A 27,429-nucleotide genomic window follows, 5' to 3' on the forward strand; every position below is an offset into this window, starting at 1 on the left:
CTTCAGTTAAAAATCTGTCTAAATAATTTCTATAATATAGCTATCTGGATTTTGGGTAACGCAGGTTCAGATCCACGTCCAGGCATTGATATTCCAAAATTGTTGCCTTCTCTAGCGTGACAGTGGCCTGTGAACCAGATATAAGCGATTGTTTTTATATCTTAGTAAAGGTTTTGATGATTCCTGAATTTCTCTGCAGTGGAGCAAGGCAGGAGCCAGTCATGCTCCTCCCAGACTGAAAGGAGGTTTGGCCAATGCCCACTCAATGGCGAGGAGCTTCTCCACAGAAACATGGAGACATAACAGATTAACAGCCAAAACCCTTCAAAGATGGAGTGTTCATCTGATGGCTGGCAAAGAAATACCTCTTCCCTCACTGTTTCAAACATAAAGGATGTAAACTACCATCATACATAACTTGTTTGTTCACGTAATTAAGACACCAGAGGGATCCCTGCTGCCACCCATTATTTACCATACCCTGTGTATACAAAGGGCTATTTAGTGATGGTTCTGTCATCATGTCTTACAAATCCAGAAGTTTGGATGCTTTTTTCCCATTCTAAACCCCAGTAGAATTGCTGCAGGTTTTCATTTCCTTGCTGTTTACCCAGGGGTTGGCTGGTAGTAGGGTTTCCTTCACTGGGTATTCGCCACAGAGGTGATGCTGATGGGCAGCCTGGAGGATCTGCAGCCCTCTGGGCAGTGCAGGCCTTCACCTTTCTGACAAGTCAATTTGTGCTGTAATTCATGAGCCAGTGGATGAGGCATTAGGTTTTGATGGAGAGTAGGGAAGGAGAGAGATTCCAGCAGCAGCTTTGTAAGGACTTGCGTAACAACAAATCTCTTACTAATTACACATATTCCTGCTGAATTGCAATTAAACGTGTCTAACTCTGCATCGGCATATGATCCACATTGGAATTCCCACCTCAGATATGATGTAGTGATGTACCAGACTGTGTTGGCAACAAATGTTGAAAGTTTATTCTTTGATAAGTCAGAAGTGGATACAGACTGACAAATAGTTCTGAACCCCTAATATCTGGTACTACAGTGTAATGGCACTTCTCCCCACCCATAAAAGCACAGTCATAGCCTGGGGACCAGAAAGGCGTCACAATGTTGGCAACCCCAGCAGGTTTTTTCTGACTGAAACTCACTGATGAAAGACTTGTAACGTGTATTATACATGTTATATCACTCCTGGTTCTTCCCAGCAGAGCTCTTCGAGTTACAATCTAAATCCTATTGTTGCATCTATATATCTTCTCTTCCGTCCAGGAAAAAGTTTTAAACACCTTCCTCTAAGTAAGCCTTTCTGAGCCTACCCAAAGCATTTAGACCATAAAAAATGCACAGTTTTCGCAGCACTGCATTATGTTTACTAACAGGAACAATTTTACCATTAAGTTTTAGGGGATTTTTCAAAGTTGTGGTAAGAAAAATATCTGCCAACTTCCTTCCTATGTCTCAGAGTGGTGAAGTTTTATGAACTCAAAGGAGCGAGGAATTTGCTCCTGTCTGTGTAAACCCTTGCCTGTACTACAAAACAAATGAAGATGTGAAATATAGTGTCTTCATTATAATATAACTAAATATCAATCATAGTCTTATTAGCAAGGCATGATCTTTGATGAAAGCAGGAAAACTTCAGCAGCAGCAAAGTTGATGATATTTCTACTGTCGCACAATTGTTTGAAGAAGTAAGACATAAATTTTTGCAAAGATTCTTAACATCTGGGGGACTAGGAGTGCATTTTTCTTATCTTTGTAGCAGAAGCAGTAGTGTGAAAATAGGTAAAGAGGTAATCCAGATGTTTTAAGGAAATCCTTGAAAATTGTACCCAAAAACCTGTGGCTGTGGCTTGTTAAAACATTCTGAAACACAATTTTTTGACAGAGATGTGTAGAACATTTGTAAAATCTGACATTTTTGTCTTTTCTTTTGGCATGCAAAGATATTTGCATTTTAGAAAAAAGCCCAGAGAAAAGAGACAGAGAGGGTGTAGGTAATTAAATTTTAATTTCAGTTTTAAAGCTCTTTCTCTAATTAACTTTAAAAGTCAGTGTCTAAGTAAATTGAGTTTCAAGATGAAATCATAATTTTCTACCTGGATCTTGGTATTCAAAAGTAAGAAGAAAGAATATAGAGAAAGAGAGGGAAGATTGTTACTTTAAAGGCCTTTCAAGATAAGGATTTAACATTACCTCATTATTAAAATATAACTGTGGCAGGTTGTTTTCTTATTTCTGAATTTAAAGTCATTGAGCAGTCGTGGTTGGAAAAATGAAAAACTTAGGTTCTATTAAAAGAAACTGAAAATTATACTAATGAGATAAGGACTTTTCTTTATTTTGCTTTGTAACAAGACTCTTTTTGGTGTCTTGCTTGCATTCGTTTCTCTGTTGTCCATTCTTCCAGAGATGATCTTACTGTTCTGAGTCATTTTTGATCATACACATGCTAATACAATGTCCTGTGTTTCTTAAAGGTGTGCTAGCATGCAGTGGGCTTTCGTTTGTGTGTTTTACATAGCCAGGTGTATTTTCTCTACATTTGTGTGATGGTTAAGGACACAACCTGCTGCATTCATCTGCCATCTGCTAGACCACGTTGTGCATTTTTAGTGCTGTGGTACAGCCTCTGCCCCTCTCCTGGTGTGGCTGCATGCCAGAGCCCCAATGGCATGGGGCAGTGGTAGGAGGGAAACAGGCTAATTGGGACTTGTCATGATTTAATGTGCAAATTTTTAGAAATGTGCCATTTTAAAGCTAAAGAAATAAGACAGCAGAGAACAATATTTGATAACATGGAAAATATGTCTGTGAGGAAGTACATAAGTTGTTTGGCGATGAATAGCTAGAAGAATAACTGAAAACAGTTGGGTTTGTATGTGAAGTAGTTATAAATATCTGGAACTGTGTGAAGCTAACAATGATTTATTTTCCCTCTAAGAGCAATGGCAATCTAGTTATTTAACCAAGAGTTCTGAATAGAGAAATTAATTTTAGAAGTTGATGGTTTTAAGCATAAACATATTTTGAGGTAGAGAAATGCTAATTATCTAAACTATGTCATCTTAAGCTTTCTTGTAATTCTGAAAGGGAGAGCCATGAACATGAGATACCTGGCATTTGTAGGTTAATGCTGTATAATTCATGTAATATTTGCAAATGTTGAAGCATTTGATAGAAATTTAAGTGTCTTGAAAGTTCCAAGTTAATGTGACCACAAACACTTCAATATGGTTTAAAAATCAGCATAGAAATCTTAAAAATTGAAGGCAATCTTAGTCTAGAGATTTTTGTCCTGTAGGGTGTCATGAGGATTCCTGTCAGCTTTGGTTTTATTTAACATCTTTAAATCTAGGAGAAGCAGTACTGTAAATAGTTTGTTAATTAAGTTTTCAGATGTTGATAGACTGGGAAAATAGAATAATACAAATGAGGATGTTGTACACACACTGAATGCAGTTTGATTCAGCCTGTATAAATAGAAGCTAATGTATAAGAACAGTGATCTAAACTGAACAAATACTTTTGTTACCGAGACAAAGATGCTGAAGTGAAACTATAGAAGAAGTTTTAGGATTTTTATGGATGTTATGGGTTGATACCATGACAATGAAATACCCAAGTGTGATTATTGTTGGTTATGTATTAGTGTCAAAGTTCAAAAACAGACAGGGAGGATTCAAACAGCACTGAGGGTATTTCATAAAAGAAATACCCTTTTCTGGGTGCCTTCTGAACAAGTTAAGACTAGAATAATATTTACAAAAATGAACAGCAATAGAGAATTAAGAGAGGCAAAGGTGAAATTATGTGCTGTGTAACACCTTTTGGGGGAGAATTGAGATGTTGTCTGTGACATATGAAAGGAAAAGATAGTTTTGTAAGAGAAGGGGGGGCAACTAATGACAGGAGGATAAACTTGGGGGAAATAATACAAATACATAAACAAATTCTGAAGATTTTGACATTCTGAAATGCTGCAAATTATTTTATTAAATAATAATTACTTAAAAGTTGAGTGGATTCTAGGAGAGAGAAATATACTGCTCTGGGCCGTGGAGAGATAATTGTTGGGGTGTGTGTTTGTGTGTGTGTATATTTATATATATAATATATATATTAAAAAAAATATATATATACACACGTTTATCCCGTTCCTTTGCTGTCACATCCAAGAGTATGTTTCTGAAAAGATCTGCAACTGGCAGTAGCTTTGCAGTGCTTCTGTTTCGTGTCCCTCCCAGCTGCCTGTAGCATGCCCAGATTTGCTTCTGCAGGACAGATGGTTCCGTTGTCCCAGGGGAAGTTCTTCACCTCTTGGATCTGCTTAAGTTTTTAATATTTTCTTCTTTTCTAATTCAAGATGCCTACATTTGATTTGCACTGTTTTGTTAATCTTTTAGAGAAGTGCTGGTTTATGTTAGCTGCTGCTAGGGTTTAATGCAGTTTGTAGATAAGTTCACAGTCAGCTGGTTTTTGTCTCCAACTGTTTTTCTTCTGTCTATAGTCCAGTTTACAACAGCCTCAGTGGTCTTTGGAAGTTACCATTAGTTTTTCTCTAGAGGTTTTCAAATATGAAAGTTGAACTGATTAGGGGATTTGAGCTTTTGAAGGTCATAAGGGATATTTGGCTCTTGGTGTGTCCAACTGAGTGGAACAAGGAACTGAACTGAACCTACTGAAATTGGAACCAGAGCTCCGGGAGCTGTGCTGGAGTGTGAAACTCAAGTCTAATCTAAATATTTTTTAAGAGAGATTTCAGTTAAATATAGACAAAACCTTAACTTACAGTTTCAAGCACTTCAAGCTGAAAGAAGCAGTCCTGCTTTCCTCAGCCCCAGGATGACCCTGATTCATCCTTTCTCTTGGGCTCTAGATGAGGATTTGAGTGGAACAATGAGCTGGATTGGCAACAGAGGCAGTAAAGCTCTTCAGTTTCTGTCTCCCATCCCCAGGCTGGTTTCTTGATGCTGAGGTAGGATCTGTGTGTGTCTTGTGTATACAGTGCACCCAGATGTACGTACATATCTGTGAGCTCACTTTTAGGAACTCTGTCTAACCTAAGCAGCTTTTTTGTTAAAAGCTACTCTTTCCTGTAGGGTTTTTTGGTTTTACAGCATCACCATTTTCCCAGAGTCATCTCTAGGGTGTGGAGAGAAAAAAAAGTCCTGTCCGGGTCTACTTATCAGTTGTGGACCTGTTGGTCTGAGGTGGCCAGAAATGACTGTGAGATCTTTTTTTTCATTTCTGTGCCTTAAATCCAGTGTGTGCCAAATTGTGCAAGCTGCAATGGCACTGAGGAGCTGAAACATCAGTAGAAATCTTCAGAGTAAAATTAGCTTGACTATGCTATATAAATATAAGTATGTATTTTTCTAGTCATGCCCTCCAAGCTGATATCCAAGAGGAAATTGGTATGAGAAGGTATATATTAGCTCTGTTCTGGGAGATCACCATCTATTGTGCTGAATGCCTGCACACAGGATGACATATTCAGCTTTATGGATGAAATTTGCCAGATCCTCAAATGCTTTTACTCGTGAGCGTATTTGAAAATCAGAGAAGGTGATGACCCTTTTAAAATAAAAATGGAATTGCTGGCAGGAAAGGAAGGTACAACTCTGTATTCTTAACATTTAAAGATGGTTATAAAATGTGTATTGGCTGTTTTTATAATTTATAGTGAAACTGCTGTTGCTTTTAATAAAATGAGACTTCCAGTCAGAATTTCATGATTATGAATGTGAGCATTTTGTTATACAGCTTGGATATATCCTACAAATAACCGTTTTCTAGCAAAACTCTGGCTACATACATAACTTAATGGGATTCTCTGTCACATATAATTCTTTCTGAAGTTGACTTGTGGTTGAATATTTCAAGTCCTTGAATGTGACTCAAGAACTGAGTTAGTGGTAACTTTCATGATTTTTAATTTAATTTTTCCGTATTTCTTAGACTTTTAAAACTTCCTGTAATTCATTATTAGATTTACCGTTTCAAGTGCTTATTTAAAAGGCACCTTAGCTGCAGAAGCAAATCAATATTTACAGTGCATTAGTGCCACAGAGAATTTGAAGTCTTGTGATTAGAGTTCATTGCTGTTTTATCCACTCTTCAAAGAAACCACAGACTTCAAACGGTATCAGCCATCATCCTGGAATCAGTGACATTGCATCGGTCCCATGCGTACTTCATCTTGTGGTTTAATTATTAACTTCCTTTTCTTTGATTTTCCTTTTAATATTTCAAAGTATATCATCTTCAAATCTATAAATTCAAGTAAAACAGAGGATTGTAACCAACAGTATATTGGTTTTTTAAAAAAATAATCTGTTCAATATATTATTTTACGTTGTTGTTTTAATGGAGAGTATCAAAATCAAATTAGAATGGTCTCTCAGAACACAATTGAAGAGAAGAATATATGAGATTTTATTTACAAGTTATGGTTAATATAGTGTGAACAGGATTTAATTCTTGGATTAAACCTGGAGCAATACTGGCCATTGCCAAGCAGCATGCATTAGATCTAGCTCCATGTGCTTGTCCCATTCCAGTAATAAAAAAAATATTGCCATGTTTAAATTTCTAATTTAACTGGGAAATGCATTGGTCCGACACACCCAAATTATTGTCTTTTATAATTTACTTTATTGTGAAATTTGCTTAGTAATGCAAATTACTTTTCCTTGTGTATGGAACCATTTTCATAAGAAGAGATTAGAATAAATCATGTTGCATCTTTATATTGACAGACCACCTTTTTTTTTTTTAAGGTTTGGAGAAGTGTTCAATGAATGTCTGAAAATATCTCAATAACTGATGTTATTAAAATGAAACTGGTCATATTAAAGGTGGCTCATCTGGGAGTAGATATTGTAAAGAAGCTTCTCATGTTAATGTTTTCTCTGAAGCGTATTAATATTTGTGAATTCTACTGCATAATTGACTACCTGTATTTTGAAAAGTCTGTACTTCTTAGCATTGGGCAAACTGTCAGATTTTCACTACAAAGTGAAAGCCAAGGCAGTGATAAGGGCTTGTTCCTCTCCAGAAATGGTGGTTTGAGTTCCAGTTTCATCCTTTCTTTCTTTGTTGGCAATTTGGCTTCTCTTCTTACAGAAGTTCACCCAACTGAACTTTTGTTTTGTCAAGCAATTTGGAGAAGAAGTGTAAAAATACAAGAACATTTTGCTATCACCGTGCTTATATATAGATGTACAAACATAAGGAGCAAGTGAACTCATGTTTGAAAATTGTAATTCTCTGTTGTGGGGTGGGTAGCTAAGGCAAACAGGATAATATACATGGGGTGCTGCTTGGAACAAATATAGATTGGTATTTTTCTTAAGTGGCACTACACACTACAGAGCCACTTTCTGGCTCAAGCTGATCTAATAAACGAGAGTGTATGTTCAGGGCTGCCCCAGGAGCACAGGCACTGCTGTGAAGGGGTCATTTCATCCTGTGTGGGGAGGCACTGGCTGGGGCTGCAGCTGAGCCACCTTTGTTCAGAGGTCTCTTGTGATTTGATAGTGCGCTGTTGGTGTGTTTGCTGTAGAGGGGGAGAGGAGATGCTTTGCCTTCACCTGCTTCATGAAACTTGAAATAGTTGAAGACAAGGCAATCAAAGAAAAACCCTCTATAAGAGTTTATGAGTATATATTGAGCAATCAAATTCCAAGTAGACTTAACTGAGACCATTAGTACTTTCCTGCATAATTAGTGATCTTTCATGAAATATTCTTGTAGTTAATTCTAGTTCTGTTTTACACTTATATATATGTGTATATAGTATGTATGTGTATAAATATGTGTATATGTATTCATAAGAGAAAGCATTTTATTTCCTGGAAATTAATGCTGTTATGAAAGTAAAAAGAAGAAATTGAGAGGAAAGAGTACAACAGTTGTGGAGAAAAGGAGGTGAATTCTTTGTTATTGTTTACCATAATGAACATGAATTAGAATGTTTTGGTGTTTGGTTGTGTACACTTATGCATATCTCAACAGCAGGAGTCCTAGCAGATTAAAAAAACCCACATTTTCACTGTGTGGCATGACTTACTGTATTTCTCAGTGCTGTTATAATGCCATGCAAAATAAGATGATTATTAATATTATATGTGGCGTTAACATAAAGATATTGTTGATTGTCCGCTCATTTAACAAACAACTCTGGTCATTGTGTTTTCCTGCTGGTATTGTGAGACATGCAGTTTCCTTGGGAACTGTTTCATCCTAGCATTAAAACATAGTCCTGGGTTTTATTCTCAGCTGTTGCCTAGTGTGACTTTCCCAGTGACTCTGCTGCTTATGTGCCATTGCTTTCACCTTTTTCTTTTCCACTTTGCATTCAAGGCTCCCAGTGCAGCAATAAAGAGAAATAAAACTGATAAATCACAGCCCCTCTCTTCTGATGCTGAGTGGGAGAGTACTAGGAGGTCACAAATTCAGGCAATGAAACTTCTGTTTGGGAAAGGAGAGGATAGATGTGTGGATATCTGTTGTAGGATAATAAATGAAATTGAAAAAAATTAAGTTGTATTTCAAGAAAAACTAACTTTAATGTGCTATCAAAGTTTCCAGAATGGATGTGACCTCTACGTATATTAAGCAAACCTTATCTCTTTCCAATCAGTCTACCTGCCTGCTGCATCATTTATTACTAATGAAATATTTTTCTTCTGTCACTCATGCCAGCTGGAAGGCTGAGGGAATCAGGGTAAATCAGCACTGATCTTGTTTCAGCTGTCAGGAAGAGGCAAAGGAAGAATGCAGAATAGAAAACAGTCTCTTCCATAAGTTTTGAGAAAGAAATTGAGGGTATATTTTAGAGGGCGAGGTGGCTGCCTTTTGCTGGCCGGCAGCTTCTTCACGAGGTGCTGTGCCAGCACTGCCCAGGCTGCAGCCTTGGCAGTGGTGTGAGTGTCCTAGTCCACCTCTTACTTTTTCACCAGGCTTTGGCTTCTTGCTCTTTAAAATACGTGTGTGTCACCTTAGCCTCTTAGTTGTTCAAGCTTATGTTGTTATTTTGTATTTTACACAGCAATCAGCAGATAGGCGTGATGCTGTGTTCTCACTCGGAAAGCCACCAAACTGTGCTAGAGTTTGATTTTCCCTTCATTTTCTCCTTGTGTGGCCAAGCAGCAAGGCTGTAGTTTTGAGGAAACAGACCTTGTCCTTGAGGAGCTATGCTGAGGTCAATAACTCCTTACTCTGTGAAACCACATTTGGTCAAAACCACCCATCCAGTGCTTGAAAAAATATTTTTCTTTTGTCAAAAACATTTTAAATCTAGTCAGTGTTTATTTACTGTCTGTTTTATTCTTCAGATATGCCTCTTCACGTCCGACGCAGTAGTGACCCTGCACTGATTGGCCTCTCAACCTCTGTAAGTGACACAAATTTTTCTTCAGAAGAACCTTCACGGAAAAACCCTACAAGGTGGTCCACAACAGCAGGCTTCCTCAAGCAGAACACCCCTGGCGTGCCCAGTGCGCATGAAAGAAAGGTATATTTCTTTCTCCTTCTTTATGAAATAAATGAAAAATGCGCATGAATCTTGAGTTGTTTCCCGCTTCTCTCACCTGCCCCTTGTTTAAAATTGTGTTTTCTAACCTTGTCCTCCAAATCCTGTCATCAGCAGAGAACTGTTTGTCCTGCCCTTCAGATACTCTTGGTGATCCACACAGCAGGGACTCTAAAAACTTGATTTTTGCAATTAGCTGTTGTTGAAGCTCAGATTACTCATTACTTTGCAAAGCAGGGCCTAGATGCTGTCATGCATTTGGGTGGTGCTTTTTATTTTTTTAAAAAAGCTAATAGGCCTTGTCTATAATGATTTTTACTGATCTCTGTAGAAGTCCTAATGTCAGTAAATAATCTGAATGCCCACAGCTGGTCTGGTTTGTCTTTCTGGCACAGCTTTGCTAGTTTTTACTTTCTGAGGCTCTAGTCAAGAAATGCAAAACACAAATTGCAAATGATTTCTCTCCTTGATAACATTCTTAGAACTAAACTAGTGAAATGTAGAGTGAATATTTTTTCCATCATTTTTTCAATGTGATTTCAGTATCTCTATATGAATTGCATTACTCACTAGAGAAGTCAGCAGGAAGCTCTCTTCTCAGTGCATTATTAAAAAAAATAAATTGGAAGAAATATACCCTTTTGTACAGATCCCACCGTTGCCCATATTTGTGATGACAACTTGCAGACAAACTCAAAAGGAAAAAAACCCAATATATTTTCTAATAGAAATGAGTAATTTAAAAAGAATATTACAGTTATGGTTGCCACTCTGACTACACAGCACAAAGTCATCTTGGCAAATATGCAGCTTATTTTAGCTTTTATTTTTTTTTACCTTAATTTTTATTATTTTTGTGTAGTATAAATGCAAACTAAGACTCAGCAGTCAGGACTACCACACCCAAATAAAGAAGTCCTTATATGCTGCTAGTGAACTGAGCTATTTTCGATGGGCTTTTGGTCATTTCAAAAACATCTATAAAAGCACAGTGCTCATAGGCATTGAGGTACCCCTTCATGCAGAGGTGTCAGTTTAACATGGTATTTTTAGGTTTCTGCTGGAGCACAGTTTCAGGCAGTTAATGGTATATTTTCTGTCACTTGTAGTGGTGTGGCACAGAAGTGTATGTTGTTTTGAAAAAATGTCTTTTATACTATTCTAATTCAGAGAAGAAAAATTATAATCTAATCCATTTTAAGTATTAACATTTTCAGTTAATTTTTCTGAAATCGTAATGAGGTGACATTTCATTACTCCACAAGCATAGATATGAAGGGCCATACATAGCATAATCAGATTTCTCTGAGTGTCTGAAGTTAGCAGAAACTGGCGAAAACTGAACAGCAGCTCATCTTTCACACTAGTTTTCTTGCATCATTAGTTGTTCAGCATGTACTTACTCTTGATTTTTGTGAAAATATTTCATGTCTAGTGGAGTACAGTGACCAAACTGGAAAGGAATGCATGTGATCTCATATAGTGATGGGAAGCAAGGCACAAGAGAACATTAAATCAAGATTGGAAAAAATTAAAGTTATATTAGTTAGCGCAATAGATACTGATAATTTCTTCTACCTTTTTTGCATACTCTTTATATTGATCCTTTGAATAGAGCAGATGACTGCACAATTTTTAGTAGGTAAGATGCAGTAAACATCTGGAATTAAATAGTAATTGCTGTGCAATGTGTGTTATGAATTAATCCTGAGTTCATTCGAGCTAGACTGTTTTTTTCTGTTCTCAATGTCTTGGTTGCTTCATGTGAGTCAAGATTTTGTAGTCAATCCTATTTCTCTTAGAATGGATATTAAAAATTCTGCTTTCTATTTCATTTCTATTATTATTTTAAAAGGTGTATTTTTGAAGTTCCTGTCACCAAAGTACTAACACTGAGTTTTTACAAATGTATTTGTGTTATTTGGGCTATAGAAAGTCCTCAGTACTTTTCTTATGCTAGGTTGTTTTCTTCAGCTACTCGTATAACAAAGAGATGGCTGTGCTTTGTTCCAGACTGTTTCATTGATTATAGATGACAGACATTTTGAGAAAAGCAATGAGAACAATCTTAATTTTCTGCTCAGTGCATTGGGTTTGAGCACCCATATATCTTTTGTGGGCGGTTGGCACTATGTAATGTTTTCACTGCAGTTCTCTCTCTTGACAGCACAAGAACATATGTTCTTGGGCTGAGATTTGCAGCACAGTTGTAGATTAGCAACTTTGCCCCAGCAGTATCTTGCAGAAACAAGAAACGGGTTTCTGGGAGAGTTGCCAAAAGCTTCATCCACCTACTGACTCTTAAGAAGTGACATTACTTTCAGCCCGTCACCTCTAAAGAGAAGTAATTGACAGGTAGAAACCCTGTCCAATTTTTGGAGGAATTAGCAGAGGGGAAACTGCATGTACCTAGCAGAAGGGATTTATTTCTCGGGGACAAGCGAGAGAAGACTTCTTATTGGTGTTTGTTTCATTTTGGGTATGAAGAATTTGGAATGGCAGGAAAATGGGCAGATACCCAAGCTGAGATGAAATGAAGGGGTGGGAGTGCTGCCATGCACCAAAGTCTGTGAGGAGCCAGGACATATGCCAATAGTTCTGGGCAACAGAAAGGGAAAAGGGGAAGAGGGAAAATACGGGCTGTTTGAAGGATCCTACTGGAGAAACTACAGTGTTGCCTGTAGTTACTAGGATAGATGGAGGCAGTAGGGTCTGCTTTGTCCCTAGGGAAAGAAGGGAATGAGCAGAGACGGAGTTTGCTTTGAAGGGGCCTGAGTCGGTCCTGCGAAGATTTGGTTGTTTGTTGAACTTGAGATGCATTTCTGCTACACTAAGTAGAATATTTTGATATGAAATCCTTGCCCTAAACTGGATGTGCACTCTCATCCATTTCTTAGATAATCTCATTGTAAGGAAACATCTTATTTATTATCAGGAAATCATAATACGCTGTGTGTTTCCGTAGAGAATTGTAATCTTGCTTAATTTCTAGTTTCTGTGTTGCTTACCTGGAAGAGCAACTGGAAACCAGGTGTTTTCTGTCCCAAAGGACTTATTTATTTGCAGAATTATTTATTATTTAGAAGTTATTGTAGTGTTGGTAACTATAATCGGCTAAGTAATTCCTGACCTCATCCTTCCCATGAGTGATTTCAACCAAATGATTAAGTTTCCTCATCTGTGAAAGTATTCACAAAATTGGCTAATGATTATCTTCAGCTTTAGTAGGTAAATTCACTTCTTGGGATTTTTTTTTTTTAAACTGAATATTAAAATCACTTTCAGATATTTTTTTGTGTACGTGTGAGACATATCTGTATTATCTAGTGACTCATAAAGTGACTTAATCCTGTCTCTTGCTTCCTTGAGCCATTCTAATGAAACAAGAAGAAATCTCTTTGTAGAAATCTCTTCTCAGAGGCCTGGAGTAATACCTGATTTGCAAGCTGTGATTTTGTTTGAATTGTGTTGAACTGTACAGGTGAACAGATTGTACACAGCTCAAGCATATCATATGTGCTTTCTTCCACTGCAGTGAAATCTTTTTTGATATTATTGTTTTCTGAATAACTGTGAATTTGAATCACATTCTTAATAATTCAGTACCAAACCCTATTGGCTTAACTAGTTACCCTGAATAGATATGAGCTGCATTAATGAAAATCATGTTTCTTTTCCCTTAGATGTTTGTGTTATGGTATTGGAAGAATGTAAATGCAATAACCAGATATGTTGCATCTTGTAACGACTGTGAATTAATTATCCTATATATTTTCAGTGTGATTTCTTAAATTTGCATCTCCATTTGTGGTGAGGAATGGCTTATAATTTCAAATTAGTTACCTGCTTTGATCCTGCTTCTCTGGAAGGTGCAAGGCTTATCGAGTTAACCTGCCTTGCTTAATGCAGAGATACGCCATGGCTAACGAGCTTAGGAAAACCTTCCCACTGTGACTTTTCTGATTTTGATATTGTTCCATCAGAGATAACAACATTGGTACTGCAGAAAGAAGTGAAAATGTATGTTAAGAAGGAGAGCTCAAGAGAGAGAAAAATGTTTGTGCCTGTGCCTCTCGCTCTTGGGTTCACCCACCTGGAGCAAAGCAAATGACACACAACATGCTCTGTGGGGTGGGTCGGCAACAGCAAACACATAACTGAGTGTACTTGGCACCTCGTTTTGTAATTGCTTTTTTCCTTTGCTTTTTGTCTTTACCATTTAGTCAGCAGCCAAATTTTTTGCTTATTTGTTGTTAAATGGGTTTGTCCATATGTGTATTTCTAGGTGGGAAATCATGATTGTTTTTAGGATATGCTTTCTTCCTACTTTGAAATCTAATCTTTTTGGGCTCTGTAAACTGCAGCGAAAGAATTTGAAACTTAATGTGAGTGATCTAAGTCTCATCTACTGTAAAATACCTTATGTGTAAAGCATTGTGTTTTCCACATTTCCTCTTCCAGGTATTTTTGCTGTTCCCGTGGGCTGAGAATGAGTAGTACAAATTTTCAGATTGTTGGGTTGCAGGGTTTTATATTTATGTGAAAGATAAAATGCTTTCTAATCCTCTTTGTAAACAGAATAAAAAAAGTATTTTATGAAATATGTCTAGATAGGGAAAATTATGAATGTATTTTTTGAAAAGCTTCAATAATAATGGTATGTCAGTGTCAAAATCAGATTTAAAGTGAAAATTAGATTCATTTAGCTTTGAGTCTTTTTAAATACAGCTTAGTGAAGTTTGCTTTGTCACTGTCGCTGAAGACATGGTATTTTAATAGATTTTAAGTATAATTCAAAGGATTGAAGAGCCCTGTATTCGAACTGTGTGTGCTAGTGTCATTTTATAGTCAGGAAGTCTGAATTGCAGAGTGTAAATCTATTAAATTGACTAGGGAAGACTGTGGACTAATAGACTGGGCATCATCCTGGGAACAAAGGACATAAGTGTTGCTGATGCTTCTTGGGAACTTTATCCTCTGGTACTCCTGGTACTCTTTATACTCCTGCAGAAGGGAGGTACTGTGTACCAGGTGAACAATGTTGGTAAGGTGCTGTAATTCAACAGAATCTGCTAAGGAGAAGTACAGGATATCTGCAAAGAGCCTGACATCTTTGTCATGATAGGTTTTAAACTCCCACATGATGAATACAGCTTTCTGCTTTTAAAATAAAAATGCAATGTTTGAAACAGTTCTGAAAAAATCAATAGCCACGAATATTTCTTTATCCAGGTTTATTTGAGCAGGGATTTTCTCTTTTAGTAAGACAGTTGTGATTTTTGTCATTCCAGATGTGATTTCACATAGACTGAGAGGAAGGAGAATGAAGAGTGGGTTATCCACTGATGATGAAATAGGGTGTTTTAATGTGGAAAATGTTGTTATAGGAGAGAGAATAATGGAAATTCAGTTTTCTTTCTTTGTGATAGTAACTCATTGCTGGCAGCTTGTCATGTGATGATGAAATAATTTAGAGGAATCATACCCAAAGAGAGTGCAATATAAAATAAACATAGTATGTGTTATTTTTGTCCTGGGTAGTGTGTAAAATTCATGACTTTCACAGAATCACAGAACAGCTGAGGTTGGAAGGTACCTCTGGAGACTGTCTAGTCCAGCTTTTCTGGTCAAAACAGGGGCAACCAGATCAGGTTACTCAGGTCTGTGTCCAGTCAGGTTTTGAGTATAGACATCTCCAAGGATGGAGCCTGCATCACCTCTTTGAGCAACTTTTTCCAGTGTTAAATCACTCTTAGAGTAAAAAAGTTTTTTCTTATGTTTTGATAAAATAAATTGTGTTTCTTTAAGTGCCCATTGCCTCTGGTGCTTTCACTGAATACCTTGAAGAGTCGTCTGATTTCTTTAGCAGAGTATTTAATGCAATAAAAAATAAAATCTCTAGGAAAGAAATAGAAATTCCTGCCTTTCAAAATGTGAAAACAAATACAGTATTTCTTATCATCACCAACAAGTTGGGAATGGGAGACACAAAGTGAAAAATCCTTGCCTAGTGCACAGAGGTAACAGCCAATGTGCATCACTTGATGTGTGCTGTTCTGTTTGCTGAGGAGTGTGCACATGGACAGGATTCAGCTGTTTGCATCCAAAAGTCAGTCATGACCAGATGTGTTAAACATGGAAAAACAACAGTAAAAACAACAAATCCGAAGTGAAGGTGTGATTTTCTCCATCTCCTTTGTTGTTTCACCTCTTTTTGCTCCAAGTCAGCTGTTTGTGGATGCCCATCTGTCAAATTTCCTCTCTGTCCCCCAAAAGAGACAGATTATTAGTGTAAGATCTGAGAACTGGTGAGGCTTTTTCCACTTCTGCTCTGAGGCTGAGCAAGTCTGTTGATCATTCTCAGTCTTTGTTCTTCATCCCATAGGAATAGTGTGTATTTTTAGTCCCAGTGCTGTGCTAGCCCATGTCTCTCTCTCTGTGATGGGTGAGCAGTGTCTGGGTGAGCAATGTCTGGTCTGTATGTTCGGGGACACGGTGCTGCATCACGAGCTGGGAATGCCAAGGAGGGTCTGGATGAGTGAGTCTCTTACTCGTAATGAAGGAGTGGTGGAATGTGCACAAATTGTTTGTCTTTTCACTTCAGTAAATGTGGTGTACAGCACCTCTCTGAGAGACAATGAAAGCTATACTGAAAACAAAAAGCTCTCAAGTACATGGTATAGGATAATTGAAGACTGTTTCTCTGCCATTCATCTAAGTGAATGTGTACTTTGTAAATTCCCACGTTTAAATCTTCATCTCTACTGCTTTTAATTTTTTATGTTTTTTGCTGCTCTCCGTGGGTTTGAGGGTGAAAAACTCTTTTCTGAAAGAGTAGGCTGATAAAAGATTGAATAACTTTAAAAAAAGGTAGGATGTTCAGATTTAGTGATTTTTTTTTAAAATTTAGAAGAACATGTATTTTCCTTGGCTACAGTTGGATCTGGGTTTTGACCTGCTTTCCTCTGTTTAGTTGTAACCTACAAACATGCAACCATGCAACCACTTGTGGTTCAAGAGTTTTTGCAGATTCAAATATTTGTGTCTTATTTTCTGATTATGAAGGTTATGTATTGGTGCAAAGCATGTTTGGATGTTGGCTGACTGTGTAGCTAGCAAGAAAAAGATCTTTAAAGTACAATTCAGGTTGTAGGCTGTGCTTCCCAACAGTGTTCTGACATGAACCTGTACGTTTTAAACAGTGAATATTTCAGCTTTTTTGATATATTTGTTGCATTTTTAAATTAACTTATCTCATCTTGCAATGAATACTAATCATATAAGCAGACAAGAAAGACAAGCAGGCAGTCTCAGAATAAAATTCACTCATATGTGGAACTATTCAGTGCAAAGGACAAGTATTGCTGGGGAGACAATGGTAAGCATTAGTTAATGGGGAAAAGCAGCTCCAGTAAAAACAGGATTTCAAGCTAGGAATGCCTAGTCACCTTCTGGGCTTAATTCTGTTGTGACTAACTTTGGGGCTGAACCTCTTAACAGGTCACTGAACCTGTTTTTGTTTCACAGCCTTGACAGAAAGGGGATGATCATTGTTTGCTACCACTCAGTTTTATTATCCCTTTATAAACGAGCTCTTCAGCTCCTGTACACAGATGTTCAACTTAGGAGCATTGCCTGCTGAGCACATGGAGTAAAAGAAAAGTGGATAAAAATTAAAACCATAAGAAGGAGAAAGATGGGAAGCTGTTCAGTGTGAGAAAGTCCCTTAAGACTGCAAGGAGCCGAAGGTGTCGATGCTGCTATAAACTCAGATGAAAGAGAAACACGCTGCTACAAGCCACCTGTCTGGTACCCCTTTGGGCTTTCCTCACAGACTGCAGGAGGGATTCTGGCCAAGGTCTGAAATGAATTGGCAAGCTGGATGAGGTGATGGATGCTTTGCTGGGAGCCTTGCAGAGACCCCCGTCCGCGTTGTTCCATCTGGAGAAGGGCGGTGGTTTGGGTGAGGGTGGGCAGTGGGGAGAAGGATGGGCTGGATGTGTGAGAAGGCACTGCTGCTTGCCGTGGGTTTGGGGCATCGCCTTCACGCTTCTGACCTTAAATACCTGCACTCTGCACTTCTCAATGGTCGTCAATTTGCTGAAGAAAGAGGGGAAAACCAGTTTGGTTACTCAGAGAAGAAAGAATGGTTACCTTATATCCCAACCTTCTTTCTTCATTCCAGAATCACAGATGCAAGGTTCTGAACGTACAAAGAGACAGTTGCAGCATTTTAGAGGTATGGCCACCTGCAAGTATCTACCTAACACTTAAAAGGATACTGCTGGTGGTATATAACATATTCTCCATTTCAAGATCCAGATATAAGGCCCTTGTGAGATTTCCTGTACCCCCTTGTTTCCTGTTTCTCTTAACTACTCAAATGTATTTAATATTGACATTCTATTTGTTAAATCCTATCTTCAGAGCATACTTTTAAATTAATTCATTACAGCTTTTTTTCCCTTCTTGTAGTTTAATTTCGTGGCTCTCCCAAGGAATGAATGAAGGAGTGTCGACACTTAAAATGAACAAACTACTTTAAAAATAACGTTTTATCAAAATCCAAATTGATGTACAATGTACACATTTGTGTACAAAAGCAAATCTCTCATGAAAATGGCAAGACTGTGCGTAATTACATTATTACATTTAAACAGATATCCATATAGGATTTACACCATAGAGTATATACAGTGTTGTAGTGGTTTGGATCTTGTTTTCCCCCAGAGGCTAAGAAAAGTGGTAGACCCCAAGGGGTGGAAACCCCTGGAAGTTTTGAGATTTTGTCCAATGGGCGCTCCTGCAAAAATGTAAACATATCACAAGCACCGGAAGAGATGAGTTGTAGTTTTGGTTGTTGTTGAAGAAGTAGCCATGTTGTAGAGCCACGAGGAAGGGGCTCGGAGCCCCACAGGGGGGCTTTGGCCCCCAGCCCCCAGGGGGGGCCTGCGGGGACCTGGAACAGCATAAAGCTGAGTTAGGTGCCTGTAGTTATGCCGGGAGATGTTTTCTCCATGGGCGCAGAGCAGGAACCGGCACTGACCAGAGAAATGGTGGCAGAGAGCCAGGACAGATAAGAACTGAACCAAACAGCAGACGTAGCATGCAACTGAGTAAGGAAGACACCAAGTTGTGTCGGAGAGCTGGAGAGTCAGCAGCTGAGAGACAGAGTTCTGGGGGTAAGAACTATACCAGAACCCCCCAAACTCCTTTGAGACCTCCGAGAAAGGAGGAATAGATGGACTCCTATTTTGGAGAAGAGTTTTGGACATGCAGCACCGGAGAGAGAGAGAGGAGCTAAGAAGATCAAAAGACGTCCCGGAGCTGGACCGGGACGGCCAGATAGAATGTGGGGGGGGTTGACCTTGGCCCCCCTCGCTGCTGCTGACAAGCCTGGCAACCTGAGACAGAGCACAGGAGCTCTGGTAGAACTCTTGAGGCAAAGGCTTGCAACTGAATGCTGCCCAAGATGTTCTGACTCAGGGGTGAATCCCCTGAGGAAGGGACTTTCACGAAGATACCCCTGCATTTCGTGATATACCTGTGGTGATGCGAGTCTGGTCCCTGCTGGCAGTCAACAGGTGAGGCCTTCGCTTGGACCGAAGGAGAGCCGAGGGGCTTGGAGACCCCCTTGTGTGTGTTGAAAAGGGATCCAGCTACAACAATCCAGTTACTGCTGCATGGAGGACAGAAGAGGAGCTGCTGCCCTAAATCTGCAAGGGATCTGTCCTTCTTTCCCTCCTGGGCTTTTATTTGGAGGGGAGAAGAGATCTGATCCATTGTAAATACTATATGCCATGGTAGAGATAGTTGTGATCGTGTGTATAATGTATTATGATATTTATTTGTACAGTCATTGTAATATATTCCCTTTCCCCCATTTGGAGTCTGGCGTGTTTTGTCTGGAAAAAAAACATCTCACATTAGGTTGAGATGTGGGAGGGGGATTAGACTAGGGGATTGGATTTTGGGGCTATCTCAAACCATGACACATATATAAGTGGACATACCTTAAAACTCTTTGGATGCCTTTAAAGTGGCACAGTATAAGATAATATCTCACTTGAATGAAAAAGAATTGAAGAGGAAAATGATTTCTAAGTCTAATGTGTAGAGGAATAGCTTCATCTTAAGTTAACCAGTTAATTTATTTTATTTTAAAATGAAACCGTGGAAAGCTATGTCTTTTTAGTTAAGCTTACAGATATAAAATCCAGATTCTGAATTATAATTACTGAATATAAACTGCTGTATGTTATTTAGGTTGTTTTGCATTATCTCTTGTGAGGTTTTATTGTGACCTTAATAAGTAAAGAGTGAATGGAAGAAGCAGCTTGTTTTCTGAGAAATATCAGTCTATACTGCTTGGAAACTTCTGACTTTGCATGTGTACGTGCAGAGATCATGACATTTTTGATTTTTGTGTTGTAAACAAGAGAGATCAACATAATGTTTTGGATAGGCAGTCTCATGTTTTTTTAGTTTACTCTTAATTTAGCCCATATTCTTTGACACTAAATATTTACACATAACACTACATGCACAGAAAACTGTCTGTTCATCATGGCCCCTAGTTATTGCTCTGTTTTTAAGGTCAGGCTTTGCTTGTCAGTCAAAGGATAACATGGAATATATAAATTGGAATTGGACAGCTCTGGAAATTTCTGAGCATAAGGCAATAGAACTTAAGCAGAACACTGGCTTTTCAACAGCTTTTTTCCTTTTTGGCACCTAATGAGCTATTGTCCATGCATAATACATTAATTCCATTCATGGACCTATACAGAGGGTCATTTCTGAAGACAAGTCTTTCTGAAAATATCAGAATGATTATAGAGTGGTCATTCTTCTCATCTATTTTCATCGTAAATAGTGCATGCAAGTTCTGTATTAGACTCTTAGATTTATATCTTCTGCAAATCTGGTTTTGCCAGTTGCTGGAAATGACCTGTGTTCCGTGTCGGAGCTGATGGGAGGCATGAAGCTGTGACAATTCTTTAATGTGGGAATCCTCTTTTACATTGCTCCTTGGAGAATGGCCTAAGATCAAAGGTTCCTGATACTGGGTGAATGTAACTGGTTCCTTCTATGTGCTAAATGGCTGTTCTGTGTCTGAATTGTTGTAGCTTCTGGGGTCATCAGTTCTTCAGTATGCATCAAAAAAAAGAGCAGAGTTGGAAATTAAATTGGGAAATGATGAAATAAACTAAATCTACTGGGAGGAAAAGGAAGCTCCCCCGAGCAGTAGTGTCAGTATCTTAACATGTATGGATAGTTAAAAGGAGTGACTGGTACAATTAGTTTTGAGGTAAAACTGTTGACATTTGGTAGAAATTGTTAAAAGATGCCAATGAATAGAGAGAATAGTTCCAAATCTGACATCTATGCAAGTAGTTGGTTTTTTAAATGGAATTTCTGTTCCTGCAATACATCTGTTGGGTTAATTAATTTCCCATATGTAATGTATTTGCCCTGTAAAATAGACATTATTTGTGCAGTCTTCTTTATCTTTTTTTGGTTTTGTTTTTGTTTTTTTTTAATACAGGGATCCAGTTGGTCTTATACCATATTTATTTGTCTAAAATCCAGTTAAAAAGCAACCACAAAACCTCAACTAAAAAAAAACCCTGATTGCTACACTTTCAGACAGCATGGAAAATGGATATATATGTATTACTGCATTTATAAACAGATGTTTTCATCAGAGAGTTATTTACATAAACTGTGTGACTGTTTTGGTAATTGCAGCTTTTAACATCCTATCTGAGAGTGACACCAAACTGTTCAGGTTCTAACATGGATATAGTGGAGCATAAAAAAGAAAGAAGAGCAGCCTTTATAGTGAGCAATTCAACAACAAATCCACTTGTAGGCATGAATTTGCCCAAAGTCTCTCAAGTGAAATTATAATCTCAAAAGACTAAATGAAGTCTCACCTCTCATCAACAAATCCTATCTCCATCTGAGGCCATGACAAAGAACTAAAGCTGAGCAAATGAGGAGCCTTTCCCAAAGTGTACAGTTTACAAGAAGAGACTGGATAGCAAAAAAAGGTCTGTGTCCAAAGTGGTCTCTCAGTGAAGATCCTAAATGAGACATGGGCTTTTTTCTGTAGAAATAACAGAAGTGAAAACTTGGTTTAAACTTTGGAATCTTCTTTCAGAGGATTACTTTGAAGGGGTCTTCAATCTATTTTACCCCTGTTGTAATGCTGTCTAGGTTGTGGTTTTTTGATTTTTTTTTTTGTGGGTTTTTTTTGTTTGTTTGTTTGGGGTTTTTTTGTTTGTTTGGTTGGTTTTTTTTGGTTTTTTTTTTTAAAGCGCATGAAAATTTGCCACACTTTACCTTAGCCATCCAGGAGGTCAAAACAAAGGGAAAACCCAACTTCTTCACTATTTGGTAAGTGGCCTAGTAGCAAATGAGATAGCAGATGTGGAACTGTCACTGCACCATGTGGAGGATGTTCTGGTTGGGTTCGTGATGCTGGGACTCTGTAGGGGTACAGCTGTGGGTTAAAATCACAAGTGAGCTTATGAACTGGCAGCTAGTAATTGAAGTACACAGACCATGCTAATGCATCATTTCATCTACAAGCTGAAGAGTCTTTGATGAAGATCTTGTTATATATTGCAAATCATCTGAAATTAAAAGTATAGCAAAATTGCTTCATTTTTCCTGTCCCCTTTCACCCAACCCTCCAGCAAAGCCCCGCAGGGACACCGCGCTGAACTAAATCTCAAAGTGTTAGATTATGTGTCCTCATTAAAATTACTGCAAAATGCTGCTGTTAAGTGTGGTGGTGATATTATGACTTGGCAGTTTTAGTCTTATATTGATCAATTTCCATTTCAAACGTGATAAAGCTGACATGGTCTGTGGTCCCCAAAGATGTTTGGGAAAGAAATTTTTTTTAAAAAAATTAGAGCATTTAATTGTAATTGATGATGCGTGTCAGCCCTGGTCCCAGGAGGGCTTACAGCTGCAGCTTCAGAAGAAATGAGAATTCCCTGTGTGACCCTGATGGCTTCTGTACCATGAAATCTTTTTTTTTTTTATGGTATTGTAGCTAAAAGTGACACACACCTTTTCCAGTTGGATGTTGGGAGCATGTGTGCTAATGCTAGATTATGCTGAAGACAAGTAAAGCTTTCTGGGTTAATATTTGCATATTTAAAAAAAAATCAGAAGTCAATATGTATATATTAAATAGCAAACAGCTGGTTCAGTAAATCCCAATGTCTGAGCTGCAGCATTATTTTTCACCTCCACCTCTATAGTTGATCACTACTGCTATCTTTGAATTAGATCTGGTAGTAGCAGTAATGGAAACCCCTGCATAGGTGGGGTTACAGGTATCCAGGAGTACCCTGAGGCTTTGTTGTGTAGCTGCCTGTGAGAAGGACTGTGTGTGTCAGTGTTGAAAATGCTGCTCCTGGTCTAGTTTGGTGCTTGTCTCAGTGCTGTCACCCGTGGGGTACAGGGGGTAGCTGCATGCCAGAAAGCAGTGACAAAGAAAGGAGTGGAGGACTGGTCTGTGGCGAGTTGATCTTCTAATGTTTTGCTGTTTGGCCAACACCAACATGACTCTGTGTGTGATTGCAGCACTGGTATTTTATTTCGATCTGATAATAGTGCTATTTTGAGCCTCTGAACATTGCTGAGAAACACAAGAAATTACAGAAACCACATCCCTCTACCATTCCAGCATTTATTTCTGCTGTCAGAAAAATTGCTGAGTGACTTGGTTGCCTATTTTATAAAATGAGCTGATATAGGTCTTAGCAGGAGAAAGGCAATCTTCTACTGAAGTGGGCTACAAGCAGAAATATTTTGGTAAGTGGGATGAATATACTGTTCTAGTCAGCACAGATAATATTAGGAGTAAACTCTTGGCAGAATTCTTGACATTAGTGTAGATGCACCAAACAGAGGCTCTCTTAGCTTAGATAATTTCACTTTGTGTACTGTGACACTTGAGACTTTTTACAACACAAAGTTCCAGTATAAACTCTGTGCAGTAAGACTTCAGGCATGATTCCCAGACCTGGTGATTGAATGATTGAAGAACAACAACACCCCTAGATGAACTTTTTTCCTTCTCTCTTGCTCTTGCAAACCACCCCTGTGCATGGGTAATGGATGCTGTATGGAGAGAGATCTTTGTGTTTTAAAAATAAAAATGTCTTTCAAAAAGATTTCTATTGAACACTGTAAACATGAATCAATAAAAAATAGAATTATCTATAAAGTGTAGAAATACAGAAAACATCTTGTTACATAGGAAGAAATTTTTGTTCATTCAGAGGAGGTGATGGTCTGTCAGACAGTTATTGTTAGATGACAATAATATGTGCACCAACTGTATGGGTGGTTTTGTGCATAAAATGATTTTTTTGTTATTTCTTTGTCAGACTTTGATTTTGTTTTTATACCTGCCCACCACTTTGAACAAGAGAAATTGTTGTTTTGGCTTACAGGAACTGTGCCACCCCTGTCACCTGAAGAAAAGAATTGGTTAAGAGAAGCAACAGGAAAAAAATCAATTTGTACACAGCATTCCCTGGCTTTTATGGATTTGCTGAGGGCAGTTGTACAAAGCTGACTTCCACTGTCCCTTTATAAGCAAGACACTGAGCAAGTTTCTAGTTTTACTGTGTGGTTAACCAACACAGGAAAACTGGATTGTTTTTAGTTGCTGAAAGACACAAAGTTTTTACTTCATTCGTGGCAGGGTAAACTAATTTATGATGGTGCTTTGTTAGGCTGGTTACTTGTGCAAACATATTTTTGCAAGGGTATCTTGTACTGGTTGAATTTAAGCTTTAATGTCTTGAAATGGACAAGTACAAAGTATTTCAAGAAAAGAGGTTGTCTTCAGTTAAGAAAGCTTAGGTTTGATATGTGTGGGAAAAGACTGCTCTTGCACAGGAAGCTTTTGTAAAATGCTGTGTTTCACAGTTATACTAAGACCTGAATTTCCTAGCAAAGCCTGTCATACATTTAATATAGTTGTGAAGGACAATTGTAAGGGAATTGATGCTGCATCTAGAATATTGGACTAATATTGTGCCAGGGCAAAGAAATATCAGTATGGGAAACAGGGAAAGGAAATACTCATGCTGATGGGATAATATATTGATGTAAGAAAGGGCCAAAAATCTGCTGTGTGCTATAAATAAAGAAAATAATAGATTTTAGCTACAAATCTGCACTGATGTTTGTTTATTATTTTAGAGACTTTTGAGATTCCTAAAAGTGGTAATGTTGCAAAATGTGTAGAACTAGAGTCCTGTTTTAAAAGTAGATACTCTCTCTAAATTATCTGATTTGGCATGAAGATAGACAAACATTGACTGGAAAAAATACTCCACTTCTGAAGGAGGGATACTTACATATATTATACTGTATTCATAATCCTGTTTTGAAAAGCTAAGCAGAATTTCAGTTCCGTGTATTATTTCAGTTGGAGGTAACTAAGCTATGTAAGTTGTCAGTAACACTGACTTTAGGCTAAGGTGACTCCCATCATTAAGAATCTGCCTCTGTGCTTTTATTGGCTTTTAGTGATCAGCCTGGGTAAGGACTAATAATCTTTAGAAGCTGGAGAATTTGTACAGCTTGTGGGAAAGATGTGTAGACAAACTCATCAATTAAAAAGATAAAAAAATAATTTTCTATCAGTCTCAGTGGGATCAATGTATCTCTGTCAGCACAATCTCCATCTGCTGCTGTTCTACAAATGTGACTGTATTTGTATACCTTCAGGCAAACCAAGCAGAGCATTGTTATGTGGAATAATAAATTCAAGTTTTGAACTCTACGACATGTTATTCTGGTCTAAAGGACAGTACCTGGAGCAGTGAGACCCCTTTGATTGTAAAATTGATTACATGCAGAGACTTGGGAAAATTATGTGGTGGTTGTAGCTGTCACTGGATGGACTCTGGGATGTTTGCTTTTGGTGGGAACAAAAATAAGGAGCAAATTGCTCTGAAGGCCTTGCTGAGTATATTACTTGGGAAGTCTGTGCACTAGAGGTTTGAAGCTGGAAAAGAGAGGAAAGGAAGCATGAATGGGTGCAAGATCTACAACTGCACTGAGGCTTTAGTTGGGCTTCCCTGGTGTTAAGGAAAGGGAGCTCTTGCAATGGAATGGCCGAGCAATCGCGCTGTCCTTGGGTCCAGCCGGACCCGTGTTCTCTTTTGTCAGTCTTCCTTTTGTATTCGTTTAATAACCAGTTGCATTGTTAATGGGCAAGGACTGGTTGTTTTTTATAAGACACTTTTTTGTTTCTTTTAAACTAGAAAGATGAAAACTACAGAAGCCTACCACGAGATACTAGTAGCTGGTCTAACCAGTTTCAGAGAGACAATGCTCGTTCATCGTTAAGTGCCAGTCATCCCATGGTGGACAAGTGGCTGGAGAGGCAAGAACAGGTAATATATATGTGTATATATATATTACTTTATCAATCTAATCTTTATGCTACTCCAAGCTATTACAAAGAAGTGCATTCTTATGTGATACAGACTCTCTAAGCATGATAGAAGCACCAGCAGTCTGCTGACTAAATATATATGGAATTCCTCTTGCTTCCAAAAAAACCTGCATTAAGATTGAAATGGACACCTGCAAATTATTTTTTTTTGGAGTCAAAAACATATTTATATAGTATGTGGAGTGCTGCTGTTCTTCACAGCTGATACCAACATGGTTATTTTAATTAGTATTATTTTGATAAACATTTTGCCATTGAAATCTAATAACGTTCCTACAGAGTAGCCATATGTGAGTCAGTTTTGACACTGCACTTTTAAATGCTTGTTATTCTAAACATCAAAAATATATTAATTATAAATCTGAAGACTGTAAGACTGTTATCATATTTATTATCACATTTATTCTGCTTTTGATCTTGGGCTTTTTTGAGACACTAAGTAGTTCCAAGTTATGGTTTGTTTGGTGGGGTTTTTTTGTGTTTTGTTTTGTTTGTTTTTTTTTTTTTAATTTTGTATTTATTAATAAGCTGGTAGTCATAGAGGTTTAAAGTTCTGAAATTGAAATTACCTAGCAGTCACTTTATATCTCTGTGTATGTCTGAAATTTTTCAAAGGTATAATGAAAATCATCTTTAATATGGAAATTGGAAATACAAGAGGAAGCCCAGAGTAGTGCATATGTAGAATTATTACCTCATTTTTCTTCTTTATACAATGTGACATGAAAACATTGAATTTCTGCATTGAACAAAATGTACAAATTTTGTATTTAACAGCTATAGGACATAAAACTGTAATTTGCTTTATATAGAAGAGCTTCAAAATGAAATTTGCTATTTGACACGTCCTAAGCTTTCTTACACTGTACCTTGTGGATGGGGGGGAAGGTTTAGAATCCAACACTGGGCTGGTGTCCTGGGACTACTCTCCTTCACCCGCAACTTCCATAACAATATTTGAAGTGCAGCATTGCCAAATCATAGCATACTCCAAACATTCTTCATTAAACCTCATTTTTAGTTCAAAAGAAGCTTAAATAACATCACAGAATATTAAAATAAACCAACTAAAAACTCCCCCAAATGTGAGCTATTAACTGTTTTTATGTCTTGTAATTACCTGCAAATTAATTTAAAATTATGTGTTTTATGAGAAAAATTCTGTCTTTGGTCCTTGTGTTCTTTCCTCTGCACATTTAATGATAGTGTTCTTTCCATTGCTATTTTCCTCTAAGAAGATATAGAGTTAGTGCAGATGAAGTTGACTCCTGTCTCTATATCAGCCTGTGCTGAAATGGAAAGTCGGTGCCCAGATTTGAAGGCATCTCCTGTGACAGTTCTGCTTGTTGATGTTTTCGAGGCATAATTTCCATGC

General features: G+C 37.8%; 1 protein-coding gene across 20 annotated transcripts in view; it reads left to right on the forward strand.

The window, feature by feature from the left end:
* The window catches only part of PARD3 (par-3 family cell polarity regulator), a 452,171-nt gene that overhangs the window by 172,971 nt on the left and 251,771 nt on the right, over positions 1-27,429 (forward strand). For 15 of the 20 annotated variants that reach the window (XM_039380698.1, XM_039380695.1, XM_039380704.1 and 12 more), the window contains exons 4-5: positions 9,357-9,535; positions 25,861-25,992. In XM_039380698.1, the coding sequence (XP_039236632.1) occupies positions 9,357-9,535; positions 25,861-25,992 (311 nt within the window). The remainder of the gene's footprint in view (positions 1-9,356; positions 9,536-25,860; positions 25,993-27,429) is intronic. The other 5 variants (XM_039380714.1, XM_039380705.1, XM_039380706.1 and 2 more) reach the window with 1 other exon arrangement.

The sequence above is a fragment of the Pipra filicauda genome, unplaced genomic scaffold (assembly GCF_003945595.2).
Source record: "Pipra filicauda isolate LSUMZ 115617 unplaced genomic scaffold, ASM394559v2 scaffold1_size10287979_pilon, whole genome shotgun sequence".
Lineage (NCBI taxonomy): Eukaryota > Metazoa > Chordata > Aves > Passeriformes > Pipridae > Pipra > Pipra filicauda.